The sequence below is a fragment of the Opisthocomus hoazin genome, chromosome 14 (genome assembly GCF_030867145.1).
Source record: "Opisthocomus hoazin isolate bOpiHoa1 chromosome 14, bOpiHoa1.hap1, whole genome shotgun sequence".
Classification (NCBI taxonomy): Eukaryota; Metazoa; Chordata; class Aves; order Opisthocomiformes; family Opisthocomidae; genus Opisthocomus; species Opisthocomus hoazin.
Genome location: NC_134427.1, coordinates 11,018,391 through 11,032,423, shown reverse-complemented (window position 1 = coordinate 11,032,423; position 14,033 = coordinate 11,018,391). Strand labels below are relative to the sequence as shown.

Genomic DNA, 14,033 nt, shown 5'->3' with positions numbered 1-14,033 from the left:
GATGAAAGATTAGTTAGCAGTCTTTTTGGTGCTGCAGATGTACCTCAAGCCTGAACTCATTTTAATATCTACAGATGTTCCAAGTCTCTCCCAAGCAAACAGTAATAGTTGCTCTAAATTTTATGATTACATTGAGATTTGAACAGATGACCAACAGCAACTTTAATGAGATTGCAACAATACATTTGGTGAAAATACCAGTTTGTTTGTATCCTCCGATGAAGCGGTATCTTCTTGTTAAAGTATTTAATCATGTTTATAAAAACAAATATTGTGAGACAGAGGTATTTATTCCCATATTTTATTAAGGCTTTTGTTAAAGTACATTTATAATAGTAATATACAAAATTCTTATTAAATTAAATTCTTAATTTCCATTTGATACTTTGAATACTTCTGTGAGTTCCATGGGCTGACAGCATAAGGAAGAAAAGTGGGATCCTTTCTTGAAAATTAGGAAGAAGCACACAGTTGGAAAAAAAATTTGTTTCTTCATTGCTTGTTTTTCTCAGATGTTTGGTTCGTCTTATGTTGTCGAAGGTCATGGCAGAAAATGAAGAGATAAGGTGAGTCCGTTGGCAAATCCATTTTCTTATGGTGGACATGTTGTGCAAATGGTGTAATATTTTCTTACTGGGGTTATTTTCGTGGAGAGTAATCAAGAGGTTAGTTTTTATGCTAGTAAAAAATCCACAGACGACTTCCCAACTTCACCTAGTGACATCACATAGGAACATCTTTTCTACTTGTATAACCTTTTGTTTAAATATTTACTCTTTGCCTTTCTCTTCTATTAATGTGTAAGGCTGTCAGATATTTTTGGTGGGGAATGTGGGCCAATCGACCTGTTGAACTTTTGGCACTAGGATGTGATACCTTTCAGAAGTTCTGAGTGAGAACTTCAGAGAGGGACTTCCCTTGCTGAAGACCAGCCACTTCGCAAATGGTGTGTTGGCTTAGGAGTAGAACTGTACTGCTGGATTTTGACTGTCAAGAAAACAGCATAGTGTCAGTGGGGTTTGAAGTTTAACCTGCAGCCCCAACAATCGTGAAAATCTGCCGCTGCACTGCTGCAAAGACCTGCACTGCTGCAGATCAGGAGAACTTTTTGCAGGCCTTCAGTACTCCTTCTGCATCTTCAGAGCCAGCAGTTTCTAATGCCTGATATGTTTGTTGGGGGAAGAATTATGATGTCCATAATTATGGAGATGATATATTCCAACATAAATAATGTGTTCGGTTGTAAGAAAATTAATAAAATGTTTTCTAAAACTTAATTTTTCCTCCATTGTAGAAATGAAGATATCAACTCAATGCTGACTTACTTGACCTTGGGTATGCTTTTGTTTTATTTACATTTTCTGTAGTTCTTCCATCTGTGGAAGTTTTAGGATACGATTAGGTCCATGACAACAAAATGATTGGACTCCTCGTTTCAGTCTAGGTTCTCACTTAAATCAGTGAAAGCTTCCCACTGACACCAGTGCAAATTAAAACTGGAGATTCAACAATGTTGTGAAGTTGGATCTCAGTGCTTACAGGTTTTTGCTATGGAAAGTTTGCAGGCTAGTGTTGGAAAAACTGTTTCTAGTAAAGTCTGGGAGCTTCTCTCAGACAAAGGAGCAGTTTCTTCTAGGCAGTTTCTCTTTAATCCTTCATAAGGCTGTGTATGCAAACAACAGATATTTGGGTACAAGCCACAGCCTGGGTGTCCTCAAGTGACAGTCTCCTACTCTGAGTGCATCAATAGGAACAGAGTTAGTATTTTTAGTAGCAGGACTACCACAAAAGGAAGAAGTTTGGTTTTGTAAACTGAATTAACAGCATGACTTTCTAATGGCATTAATTAAATACCAGTGGTGGTTTTTGCTGTTCTAGCTGTTTAAAAAGGAGCATTTTTTACATCAAGTTAATGCTTTTTTTTTTTTTTTTTTTTTTTTTTTGCCCTGGAAGGCTTAGAAAACTGCTGAAAGATGGGAGAGGCTTGTCAAAATTGCTTCCCACTTTTGAGTTGTGTTGTCCTTTCAAAAAAGAATTGTCTTGTGCACTGGAAAAGGTACAGGAGTTTTACAGAGGCATTTTCTCCATCAGAAGAAATAATTCCACTAAATCTTTTTTACCCCTCTCTTCCTTTCTTGGACAAGAAAGTCAATGAGATTGTAGAACTTTTTCTCCACTAGCCATTCTTATGGCAAATAGGAGAGGAGAATGAAGACTAGAATTAAATTAATTAAAGGTTCCTTGAAGAAAGGCCTCAAACCTGTTATTAAATTTTAAAACCCTCAACTTTTTATGAAATTAAGTAAAACTCCTCTGCATTAGACTTCAGTGTCAGTAAACTTAAAGAGGCAGTACTTGTTGGCAGCCTTATGTAGCTTATCTAAAATGCTGTTTGAGGCACCTTTCGATGTTTTTTATTAGCCTCTCTGGTCAAGCATACTACATGTAAGTTGTGAGAATAACTCTTCATCAGGAATTATATTTGGAAACCTCTGTTTGTAGTGTAGTTATTAGACTTGGAAATGTTTTTATTCTGCTCAGAAAGTGTTACTTATATATTGAACAACACATTTTCTGCAGCTCACAAGAGACTTGCTGAGTCTTTCACAGAAGAGAAATTTACAGGGGACCTGAGGATCCTTGAAGCTCACTGGTTCAGAAAAGTTGGTAGGTTGCACTCTCAAAATCTAAACGGAATCCCCTCCACCTCCACTTAGCCAGACCTTAAGGAAGAAATAAGTGTTTAAAGATGTAGTAGATTTATAAAACTTGTCACCTTTGGCAGCTGTTTAAAGTTCTCCTGCTGCATTTTCTGTCTTCTGCAACTATATGATATGGCTCATGTTTTAAGTCAGTTATCAAGACAAGTACTCACACAAGGTCTGTTTGATGGAATAGCTGATACATGAATTGTGTTTGTGATACAACTCTTCAGAGTTCTCCATTTTTCTCTTAGTTAGCCCTTCACTACCAAGACTCTGTTACAGAAGTAAAATTTAAGATCAGGCAAATAGAAAGAAGAATGGTTTTCTTCAGTGTCTGAAAAAAAAATGCTGCTAAGAGCAATAAAAAACTACTGCCAATTCTGAGTATGCGTATTCTCATGTAGGCAAAATAAGAATTGGGAAGTTCAGATGAGTGTACTGGTGTGGCTGGTGCAGGATGAGATTGTCTCTGCCACTCAGACGGACTGTTTTTATTAGTTCCTTCAATCAGCAGTCCTTGAGTTTGCCTTGTACTACGGTATACAAAATCTAAACAGCAAACGTTATCATAGATAAAGTGTTTTCCTAGTGGGGAATGCAGCTCCCATGGAGCTGTTGTAAGCACTACCTGTAGTGTGTCTCTGGATCCTAATTTAGTAGTCTTTGTTACACTGTTCTGGTGAAGAAGTCAGCGTGTTTGCTGTCTGTAGGTAAAAATGCAAGGGTAGGGTAACGGGCTGAAGCAATTTTTCAGATTATTGCTTCTGCCAGAGCATGCAGGAGAGAAAATAGTTGACATCAGTAACATAAGACATCTCCCATGGTGAGCTTTTGCACCCATCTTCACAAGCCATGCTCCGATAAAGAGTAACAAAGCAAGGAGAGAAGCAGCAGAGGACAAATACAGTAACACAAGTGTGAATGGTCTGTGGTAACCATGATCTTTCCAAGGCAGTGTTCTCAGAGATTACAAAAACATGTCCTAGGAAATACATTAACATGGCAGAATCTGCAAAGTCACTGTAGAATCTGAACATTTAATTGGGTCAGATTCCTGTAAATCGTTTGATTGTCTTTAGGTGGCTCATCTGTTTACTAATTAGAATTGTGTGTTTAGTTCCCATGTACTTGACCTTGCTGGGGTAAAATAGAGAAAGCTTCAAAATATTGTGGGTTTTTTCCTTTTATTTGTCTCTGCAATATTGTTCAACACTTTTATTCATATTTGTTTACTAACCTAAGAAAATGTTTTTCCACTTCATGCTCTTGTGCGTTAGGGTATGTGGTAGAATGGGTACATGGTTATGATTAAATTAGTAAGACAGAATTTGAAAGCATGAATAAGCTGTTTTAACAAATCACTAATAACTGTATTTCTTGTGGTTGTTAAATGAGCTGTTGATGATATTTTAATTAAGAAATTGAATTGTAGAGTATGAACTGCCTATTACTAGAGATTAGATGGGTAATACTAGTAATGTTGAAGACTTTTATTCTCGTCTCCATTTTTTTGTCTTTCTTAGCTTGGAATTTAGCTGTACAGTTCAAGGCCTGCCCTGAAAAGATGAGGGATTTTTTTCTACTGTCTTTCAAGGTACGTACGCTTGCCAATCTGATTGAGGAATATTGTTGTCTGTTGAGTTCTGTTAGAAGTTACATCGATGTATCAGGTATCTCCTTGGGTCACTTTTGTCTGAAGGAGATTGACTTGCAATACAAAACGTAAGAATTGTTGTCATACTTTACATTCTGTGGCTTAAAAATGTTGTAATAAACTTAGACTTCAGTGAGAACTTTCTAAAATACGTGGATTCTCATGTTTGGGAACTATATCGTTAATACAAACATGTTAAGTACTCGAGTCCTGATCTCCATACAGAACTTCTACGAGCACTGTCAGTTTTGTATGTGTTTGTAGAGAGGGGACTCCCAACACTGCTTTACACTTTATATTTAAAGAATCTTCTTAACTAATTGTACAAGTAAAATTACAATATTAATATATACTGTTCATGACTGATTACTGAAAGTGTCATAGAGGAGACTCAGCAATCATCTGTTCACGAACAAATTGCTTTATATGGGTAGAATTCTCATTATCTTTTCCTATTTTTGTGTCAGTTGTCCCAATTTTGTCCTTCTGACAAAGGTGTTCTAATTGCTCAGAAGACATGCCTGTTAATGGCAGCTGCAGTTGATCTGGAAATGGCAAGACAACAAGTAACAACTTCTGAACAGGTAGGGCATTGCTCTGTTAAATGATTCTCTGTGTATCAGTGTAGCATTTTTTCTTTTGATTTTTGAAGTCTTAGTGTTTTCACTCAGAACAGGATAGTGAGAATGTAAGCATGGGAACCTTTCATAGTTAGTTAGAATCAAGGCACCCAGTGCTTTGCAGACAATTGTAGATGTTGGATTTCTGTAGATCAGTTCTGTTTACTTCCATGGATTTGTACAGATTTGTATTAGCAAAGGGTCATGGCAGTACCTTCTCTTAGAGGAAATTCAGACTACCTGATGTGTTGTGTGAGGAGTCTGCTGCTAAACACTGGTTTGTCAGGCAGATAATTACTGCATCTTTAGGATTATGCCATTGCTGAAAGTAGTTACCAGTATGGTTGTGGTAAAGCTCACAATTTTTGTGTTTTATACGTACATCCTTTTTTGGGGGTGTTGTACTTACTGTGGTAAGAAGATTAAGGAAAATGTACAGAAGTGCGGAAGTCTGCTGTACAGTGATTGTTGCAGAAACTTACTTTTGTGGAGAGCAATGCACAGCAATTTTTGTTGTGGGATTTAGTGGTTTATCAGTTCTAAAAGTCCTGTTTATGCTTGGGTGCTAAAATAAATGATGTCCCATAGGAACCCATATGGTTCTTTCTAGACCAATGGATGTTCAGTGAGAACAAGTGTCTAAGATGTGGAGGTCTTTGAAAAAGAAAGAGGGGGAAAAAAAACAAACCCAAAACAGTAACTGGTGTGGATGATGTCCTAAGTGGGTTGATTCTTATTTTATTTTGTAGTTAGGTATAAAGATCCTGTTAGTTGTGACATGTATATTCCTTTCACTTTTAAAACTATGACAAAAATAACTTCTGAAATTTTGTAAAACAGGCGGAGCTTTTGACTCAGGCCATTCAACATATCCAGACATGCAAAGAGATATGGAAAGTCCTGAAATTAACAGGTAAGCTACAGAGTGTGTCTGTTCATCATGTGTAACTCTTAGACTTGGTCACTGTGCTCATGAAAAATAGAGGGCATATGGAACTGCTGTCTCAGCTGAAGAGTGTTGAAGCAGATACATGACAATATGATAAAAGAATTGGAAAACAAACTACTGTTTTTTGTATGTCATTCCAGGCTTTTTATTGTATAGGTGCTGTGAAGTGTGAACAATCATTCAGAGTGAAGTTGGGTTGACTGTTCTGTCTCAAAAGTTAAGAAACTCCAAGGCTTTTGCTCTAGAGTGGAGTCACTTTTGCACTGTTTTAATAGTTTTACTAGCCTCTTTCCATATAAGGCGTTTCAGAATACAGAAAGTCCTGCTGCCATACTTCAGAGTGTCAAAACCCATCCTCTGTTCCCTGACTATTCCATGTCAATTTAGATCAGCTGTTACTGGAGACTGGCATGCTTTCAGCTGACAGCTGAGGTGCTGAGTGACTGTTAGCCTAGAGGATGCATGCTTCACTTTTTTGGTAGTATATTGGTAGAAAAATCCCACTAGACATTCCTTATCTGGCCTGTGGCCTGGGTTCTTTTCAGTTATATGTTTGGGACACTGTGGAGTTTCCATTGTAAGATGCATCAGTATGTAACTTTTGTCAAAAAATTTACTTGCTTGCTTTTTTCCCCCCTTAAAATTTCAGAATGAAAGGTTCATTATATGGCCTGAGTTTGGGATTCTCTTTGCCCTTTTGCACTGAAGGCAAGATAACTCAGGAAGACTTCTTCCCTTTTAATTTTCACTCCTTAAAATCCCAAGAGGTTGATTATCTCAGAACAGAGAGATACTGGAGTTTCTCCTGCAGAGGTTTGTGGAATGGTAGCCCGGTGCTTCCTTCACTTCTTCACTAGACCTTGGCTAACATGTGGATGAGTCTGTTGCCCTAGAGGAAGCTGAGAATGTCTTTTAGATGTAAACCCAAAGGTCTTTGTGATAGTTCAATAAAGGATTGTTTGGCATTTGTATCATGGTTACACCCTCTTAGCAGTTTTACTGTTCTCCCACCCTTCTTCTGTGTTTAAAGATTTCCTGAGGGATTTTCTACCAGAAAGGAGACAAATGTTATGGAGAAATTTGAAGCTGATGATAACTTCTTTCATAACCTTCTGAGCTGCTGGCCTTCCGTTACTTCTTTTACCTGTCTATGAAAATAGCTTCCCTGGTACCTATTACCTTGCCTAGGAGCATTGCCTGAATTTAGCCAAATACAGACAATCCAGATTTTTTGGGGGGGCAAGGGCGCAGGTATGGTGGTTGGTGGGGTTGTGCTTTGGGCATCTGTGGTTTCTAAGACTGCTGCAGAGTTCCACTTGCTCTACTGTTAAATCTGAGTACCTTAATGGTTTTCCTGCCTGTTGGAAGCAATATTTATACCTTATGGTACACCATGTGGCTTTAAGAAAATAAATCATCGCATACAGGCATTTCTCTCTCTTCTGTAGGAGATTTTGCTAAAGACCCAACAGACACATTGTTGCTGCTTTATGAATTTGAAGCAAGATCCAAACTTAATGATCCAGCGCTCCACAACCTTATGGAGTCAGTATGGGAGCAACCACAAATAGAGGTGAAGACACTAGAAATCATTGCATGTAAGGACTGCATTTGTACTTTCATAGTTCTTGAAGTCATGAAAAACAGGTTTTGTTGCTCTTTGCTGTTCGAGGTGACCAGGATTATCATGTATTCTGCAGCATGCAGAAAATGGGTGTAACCATATTTATTTTGTCCTGAAGCAAATATGCTTAGGATCTTAGCAACACTAGAAGATCTGTATTTTGAAATACCATATTACATAGATGATGGACCAGATATTTGCGACATCTTTCCATTTCTAGACCATGAGACATTTGTATAGATTGTGAGTCTGGAAAAGATTATTCAGATAAACTTTTACAAGCTCCAAACTGGCAAAGGTCAGAGAATGACCCTAGCTGATTCATGACCCAATACAGAAGTTTTAGGATAGAATCGTAGAATGGTTTGGATTGGAAGGGGTCTTAAAGATCATCTAGTTCCAACCACCCCACCATGGTCAGGGACACCTTCCACTAGACCAGGTTGCTCAAAGCCCCATCCAGCCTGGCCTTTGAACACTTCCAGTGATAGGACATCCACAGCTTCTCTGGGCAACCTATGCCAGTGCCTCACCACCCTCATAGTAAAAGAATTTCTTCCTTATATCTGATCTAAATCTACCCTCTGTCAGTTGAAAGCCATTACCCCTTGTCGTCTCACTACATGCCTTTGTGAAAAATCCCTTTCCAGCTTTCTTGTAGGGTGCTGTAGGTTGTGGACTTTGGATGGATAGGCAGTTTCAACTTAATGTACTTAATGTAGTTAATTTGTAAATAGCACTTCTTTATACTGTACCGTACTTTCATCACAGAGTTCTAGGAGAATCTAGAATGGGATCCAAGGAAGACAGTAAAATTTAGAACTACCATAGCAAATCTTTGGAGGGAATTCTGTAGGACTGCGTGAACACCTACTTACCTGCCTTGTCTTGAGGGAGTACACACCCATGCTTGGACACACCATACTGACATCCTGCTCCTGCCTAATTTTTCCATCCAGATTTTCATGTTCGAGGAGACAAGCAGAACAATACTCTTTACACCCCCCCCTCCCCCCGTATTTTTGGGTAACTGCACCAGAAGTAAACAGCAGTGAGTACTTGTAAATTATAAAATGTACTATGCTTCTGCCTTGTAGTCCTCATTGATGGTCTCCACAGTAAGGAAGTAGTAGAGAAGCACTAGCTTGTAACCAGCCCAGATTAAACAAATCTCTTTTCAGTTGTTTATCACAGGGATCTTGCAATATGCTGTAGTTTATTTTAGTGACCAATGAGATTAAAGTCTGACTCCAGTAATTTCTTTCTTCTTCTCTATTTTCTTTTGCTTTTAAGCATTAGCAATGGAAGCTCCAGCTCGGTATCCTGTACTATGTAAGAAAGCTCTCAAGAGTGCACTAAACCTTCACAGAAAGCAGACTGTCATTGATACTGTGAAATTTAGGTTAGTGTTATCACATAGCTTTGCCATGAGCCTGTGCCTGGAAATGCTGACAGGGAATAAAGCCTGCAGTTTGAAAAAACTGGATTTTGGCTTATGTGCAAGGTTCCGCTTCTTGCTGAACAACCAATTGTACCTCTCGAGTATGACTGTCTGATAGATGTATTAACTGCAATTTGTTTATGTGGCATGTTTTCTGAAACAGTCTTGTTTCCAATAAATGAATCTATTGAGTAAGGAAAATGAAAGTTGGATGCAGAAGAGGTCTCTGGCTGTTTCTTGTGAGGAAGGTGTTAATTTCAATTGTTATCCTGCAGTAGTGAACTAAATATTTCAAAGACAATGAAGTGGAAAGATATTAATGGCTGAGAAGAAAGCCATGAATTGTAAATTAGTGATATGATGCCATAGTACGTACATGATTTATCTTGCTGGGTAACTGGCTCTCTAACAGCTGTACCTTATGGAATCTGAAAAACAACCTGGTGTGTGGCCTTCTCTCTCACTTGTATCCCATAAAGGATTTTTTCCTCCTCTCTGCGTTCCTTCCATTAGCCAGTGGCCAAAGCCAACTGTTAATATTGCCTTTCTCACTTCACACTGAGAAAGAAAGACCTGTTTTCAGACACCATGTATTTGTTACTGATTTTCTGAGGATGCTGGCTACTTAGTTCTTGTTGGTGAAGTTAGAAAAGGTCCTTTCTCCTGGCTGTCATGTGTAGCACCATAGAAGATATTATGTTTTTCCTTGTGTGTTACTTTAGAGCCCAGCAATGAAAATAGTGAAGTACTTGCTGCTGTTGGCTCTCATCTTGCATAGTTTGTATGAAAGTGTTCTGCTACTAGGAAAATATATGTTTCTGCTATAAGAATGTGAGTGTAGTAAGCACCAAGGTAGACAAGTCTGTCTGACAATCATAGAGACAAAAGTTAGTGAGCTGCTGATACTAAAAAGTACCTGTTTGTGCACGTGGTGTTTAATGTTTCCTCTTTTGCTCTGTTTCAATTCTCAGCAAATGCTTGCATAGCTTGATTAATCTTTCTTTGCCGACTGGATTAACAGACTTAGATGCCTGTGTACTGCAGGAGGTGTGGGACTACTTTGAAGATGGTCTGAGCGTAGTCAGCAGCACAGTAAGTTGAACAGGAAAATGAGATTGGGAGATGATCCTGAGCACATTTAAAAAGAATTCTCATCAGAGTGAGAATAATTAGTAGACTGAACATTACATAGCGTTACAAGTGGAGCAGCTAAGACTTCTTCAGTAAAAGGTACACTGAAATTACCTCAAAAGAAATGCCTCTTGGATATTTACAACTGAATTATGAATTTCCCTGGATTTTATGAGGGTTTTTTTTAGAGAGGTTTAAGGCCAAATTTTCAGTGCCTGTGTTAGAAACATCTTGAGTTAGAATGTCCAGCTTTCCTCCTCTTGCTTGCTGATTATGTTTTTTTAAATGCAGATTACTTTTCCAGATCAGTTTAAAGCCAGCTAAAATTTGGATACCAGTCTTGCTTTTTTTGTGGCTCTGTTTTGTTAAATGTATTAGGGAACTTACTGTGTTACTGTTTTTTTCCAAGTGACCTAGAACTAGGTTCCTGTGCTGTCAGTATTTGTGGCACCATGTGCTTTGTTTCTGGGAGGACAGGTATATGGAGAGTAAAATCTTTCTTTCAGTAAGCATTTCTACTGCTCCTTTCAGGCCTGAAGCTTTATGCCGTAAAGTTAAGGCAGTTGTAAAAATCGGTGAAGAAGTCTTCCTGTTCAGGACTAATGAAACCAGTACTATGTTTTATAGCTTCATTCAGTTTCATGGCTGTTTCTTTAGTCAGGTTTGAGTGTCTCTTCATTTATAAAAGTGGCATAAAGATACACCGTTCATAAGTTCCCCAAAAAAAGAATGTGTCCACATTCATGTCTGCTTTTCACCAAAGTTCTCATCTATAACTTTGTTAATGCTCTTGTTGAAGGCTATGAATGAAATGTTAATGTGGACTGATACTCATAACAGCAATATTTCACAGTATTAGAAGGCCCTCTTTTGCAGTCTTGCTCCTGGCAGCAGGTACTAAGTGGTATCATGCTAGGAGGACATTGGGGCATCATATCAGTACATTATCAGTTAGAAAGCTGGTACACGACTCTTGATTTATACCACCTATTCAGAAATGGATGCTGCAGTTCAGAAATTCACTCTGGGCTCTCTTAGGATGAGAAGTATCTGTCAAAGAGGGAAGACAAGTCGTTTCAGCCTCCCCTTGAGGATTTGCGTGGCAAATAAATAATTGCTTGTTCTTGCCTTTCCCAACTGAATCAGTTCCCCACTAGGTTCAAAGTACTGTTGGGTACTCTGGCTTGTGTTCTGCAGTTGTAAGGGCAGCTTTCACCCTGTCAAGCCATTGCCACAGTGCATAGAGATATTCTGAAGACATAAGAACTGCTGGTTCTAATCTGTAGCGAGCAACTATGTCCTGCTGTTCAGTACTGTTTGGGTAAACTCCAAAGCATCATGACAGCAAGTTCAGCCTGTCTGCAGATAATGCTGTTGGAAAGCATACTTCCATTCCAGCATCAGTCCCACAGAATTGTATTTTCTGACCTACTGATAGGTAATTGCAGCACGACTTACCCATGTTGGAAACAAGCTGTTTGACAGTAGTGCTGATGAAGTGCGAAGTACAGGATGGCTCTGAAGAAATTGTCCTTTGCAATTTCCCAAACCCAGCTGTTTTCCCACTCTGAAACTACACTCTGATGCGCTTTTGACTTGTGAGGTTTAAAGTGAATAGTCTATTTTCTGATGAGCTGCTGCTTCTTGTTTGCTCCTCCAGGATGCTTACCCAGAGATGGAGATCCTTTGGTTGATGACAAGAGCCTGGAATACAGGAATATTTCAGTATACCGTTGGTAAATATAAGGAAGCTGAGCAGTGGTGTGGATTAGGAATGCGTTTCCTCAATCATTTAGGATCTTTGAAGAAAAGCTATGAAGGCCATGTAAGTGCAAGCAGATGGATTTGAGGGTGCAGGACTGGATATCTGGCCTGAATTTGAGATACAGGTCTGGGTGAAAAAGCCACTAGAGATGATCTTTTAAGAGTTTCAGGGAGAAGCATGGCACCTAAATATTTTGGGGAAGCTTGATGCTAAAATTTTTTCAAGGCAAGGCCAGATAAGTTTTGATAGACAATAGAAAGGGTAATGTAGTGTCCTTTTACTGGAAGGACCGTGTAAGTGGCAGACTGGAAATAAACTTCTGACTATTTGTGGCCATGGGAGAACCCTTGTACCTTGCTGCCAAGCACTTGCCAAGGTGCTGTGCCAGTTTACTTAGATCAGCTATTGTGTAAATACTTTCAAGCTTGGTTTCTAGTATAATCTAATGTCTTAAAAACAGTGTTTAAACTGATGTGAATAAAATCGTTAAGCTCATCTTTTCACGTGTCACTTAGCCGCTTCCTGTGAGGGAGAAATTTCAGGGCTAGCACCTCTGTAGAAAGCAATGACATTTTTTCTTACTCTGTCACAAGTAAGCTGCTCTCTACAGCTTTTGGCTGGTCTCCTACCTGGATTCCAACACAGTGCAGCATGGCTGGTGTGTGCAGTCATCATTCATTCTCTTACGCACGAGCTGGGCAGTCAAGAGCTGGTTGCAACTTTTGCACCATTTTAAATACATCAGTTAAGACAATGAGAATTGAGATCACTCCCGACCTCATCCATTCTGTCATTCTGTGAATAGGTTTATTCACTCATGTAAGACTCGGCTATAAACTATGCTTTACGTCAGTATAAATAAACCCACCTTTGTTAGGTTGCACTGATTTAACTATTTTTTTTTAACCACTGTATTTAAATCTGTGCCAAAATCTTTACATCAATCTGAAATTTTGGGTTGAGCAGCTGGTGGTAGTCTCCCACCTATTCCCTTGCTTCTGTTCCTTGTCAGTTTGTTATATTGTGTAGTTGAATGATACAATGTTATCGATCCTTGTTGAAACCTCTGGTGCTTATATTCTCCAGATGATTGGTCTTTATAGTGAGGTTCTGGACAAACTGGACAGAGCAAAAGGGTTTTTTCCAGAGGAAGAATAATGACAACCACAACTGCAGAAAGGAGGACAGCAGTCTCTCTTGGAAACATTCTGCTGAGTGAAAGAGGCCGTTAGCTCTGCGAAGGCATGGCATTGTGGGAGCAGTGGAAAAGAAACCAGGATCTCCTTCTTGTTGGCAATTAAGTTACATACTGTTTAGGAAGTGTTTATTGAATAAATGTAATTGTTTTCCTCTGGGGAATAATTTTCATTCTCTGGAGCTGTATGACAGAAAATAAATACTTTTCCATGAGATGTGTCTGCTGTTGTGTAACAGGTTGGTTTAAATACCTGATTTTAGTAGTAAGTGGCAATGAGAACAATAAAAGTATTCCAAGACCAGGCATCTCCTCTGGATGTCATAGCTGCCTTGCTACATAAATATTTATTAGATTGTTTAGTTTTCAGTCCATTTCAGCATGGACAAGAATTCAGAGCTGTTTGCCAGTTTCACAGTTTAGTTAAAGAAGAGCAGGTGCTATTTAGCTCACAAGAAAAGCTAAAGCTTTGACTAGGTACTGCTGTTTATGGACGACTGTGAGGGATGCACTCCTCCTGTTTGAGCTAACTGAACTTTGGCCCAGGCAGATGCTCAGCAAGTAGGCTTTACCGGAATTAATCCTGTTGTGTGAGGCGATCAGTGAGAACTCAGCACCAAACGCCAAAAATAACGGTTTGGCTGGAAACTGGGCTGATAAGCAGCCGAAACTGCCTAACACAGCAGAAAATCTGATTACAAATCAACCACTTCAAACTGTAAATGCCTGTTGAGCTCTCCCTCCCCAGCAGCTGGCTGCGCAGCAACGATCTCCCCTTGAGCAGCGACGCCTCTCCAGGTTACCCCTCATGGCTGAGAGATCCCTTACCTGGCACCAGGCATCGATGGGTTGGTGAGTGACATTTTGTGCATGCATGTAATGTTTCAGATATGTATAGTAAGCTTAAGTGATAATCTTTGTATTCCATACTAACTTTAAGAGTAGTAAA

At 39.1% G+C, this 14,033-nt stretch overlaps 1 protein-coding gene across 1 annotated transcript in view; it reads left to right on the top strand.

The window, feature by feature from the left end:
• The window catches only part of TEX11 (testis expressed 11), a 34,353-nt gene extending 21,539 nt beyond the window's left edge, over positions 1-12,814 (top strand). The window contains 12 exon segments of the mRNA XM_075435266.1: positions 513-566; positions 1,295-1,335; positions 2,581-2,667; positions 4,229-4,299; positions 4,827-4,943; positions 5,820-5,892; positions 7,377-7,526; positions 8,846-8,954; positions 9,965-10,085; positions 11,785-11,949; positions 12,487-12,583; positions 12,586-12,814. Of these exon segments, the coding sequence (XP_075291381.1) occupies positions 513-566; positions 1,295-1,335; positions 2,581-2,667; positions 4,229-4,299; positions 4,827-4,943; positions 5,820-5,892; positions 7,377-7,526; positions 8,846-8,954; positions 9,965-10,085; positions 11,785-11,949; positions 12,487-12,583; positions 12,586-12,638 (1,138 nt within the window). The 3' untranslated portion in view covers positions 12,639-12,814.
• The last annotated feature ends 1,219 nt before the right edge of the window (positions 12,815-14,033 follow it).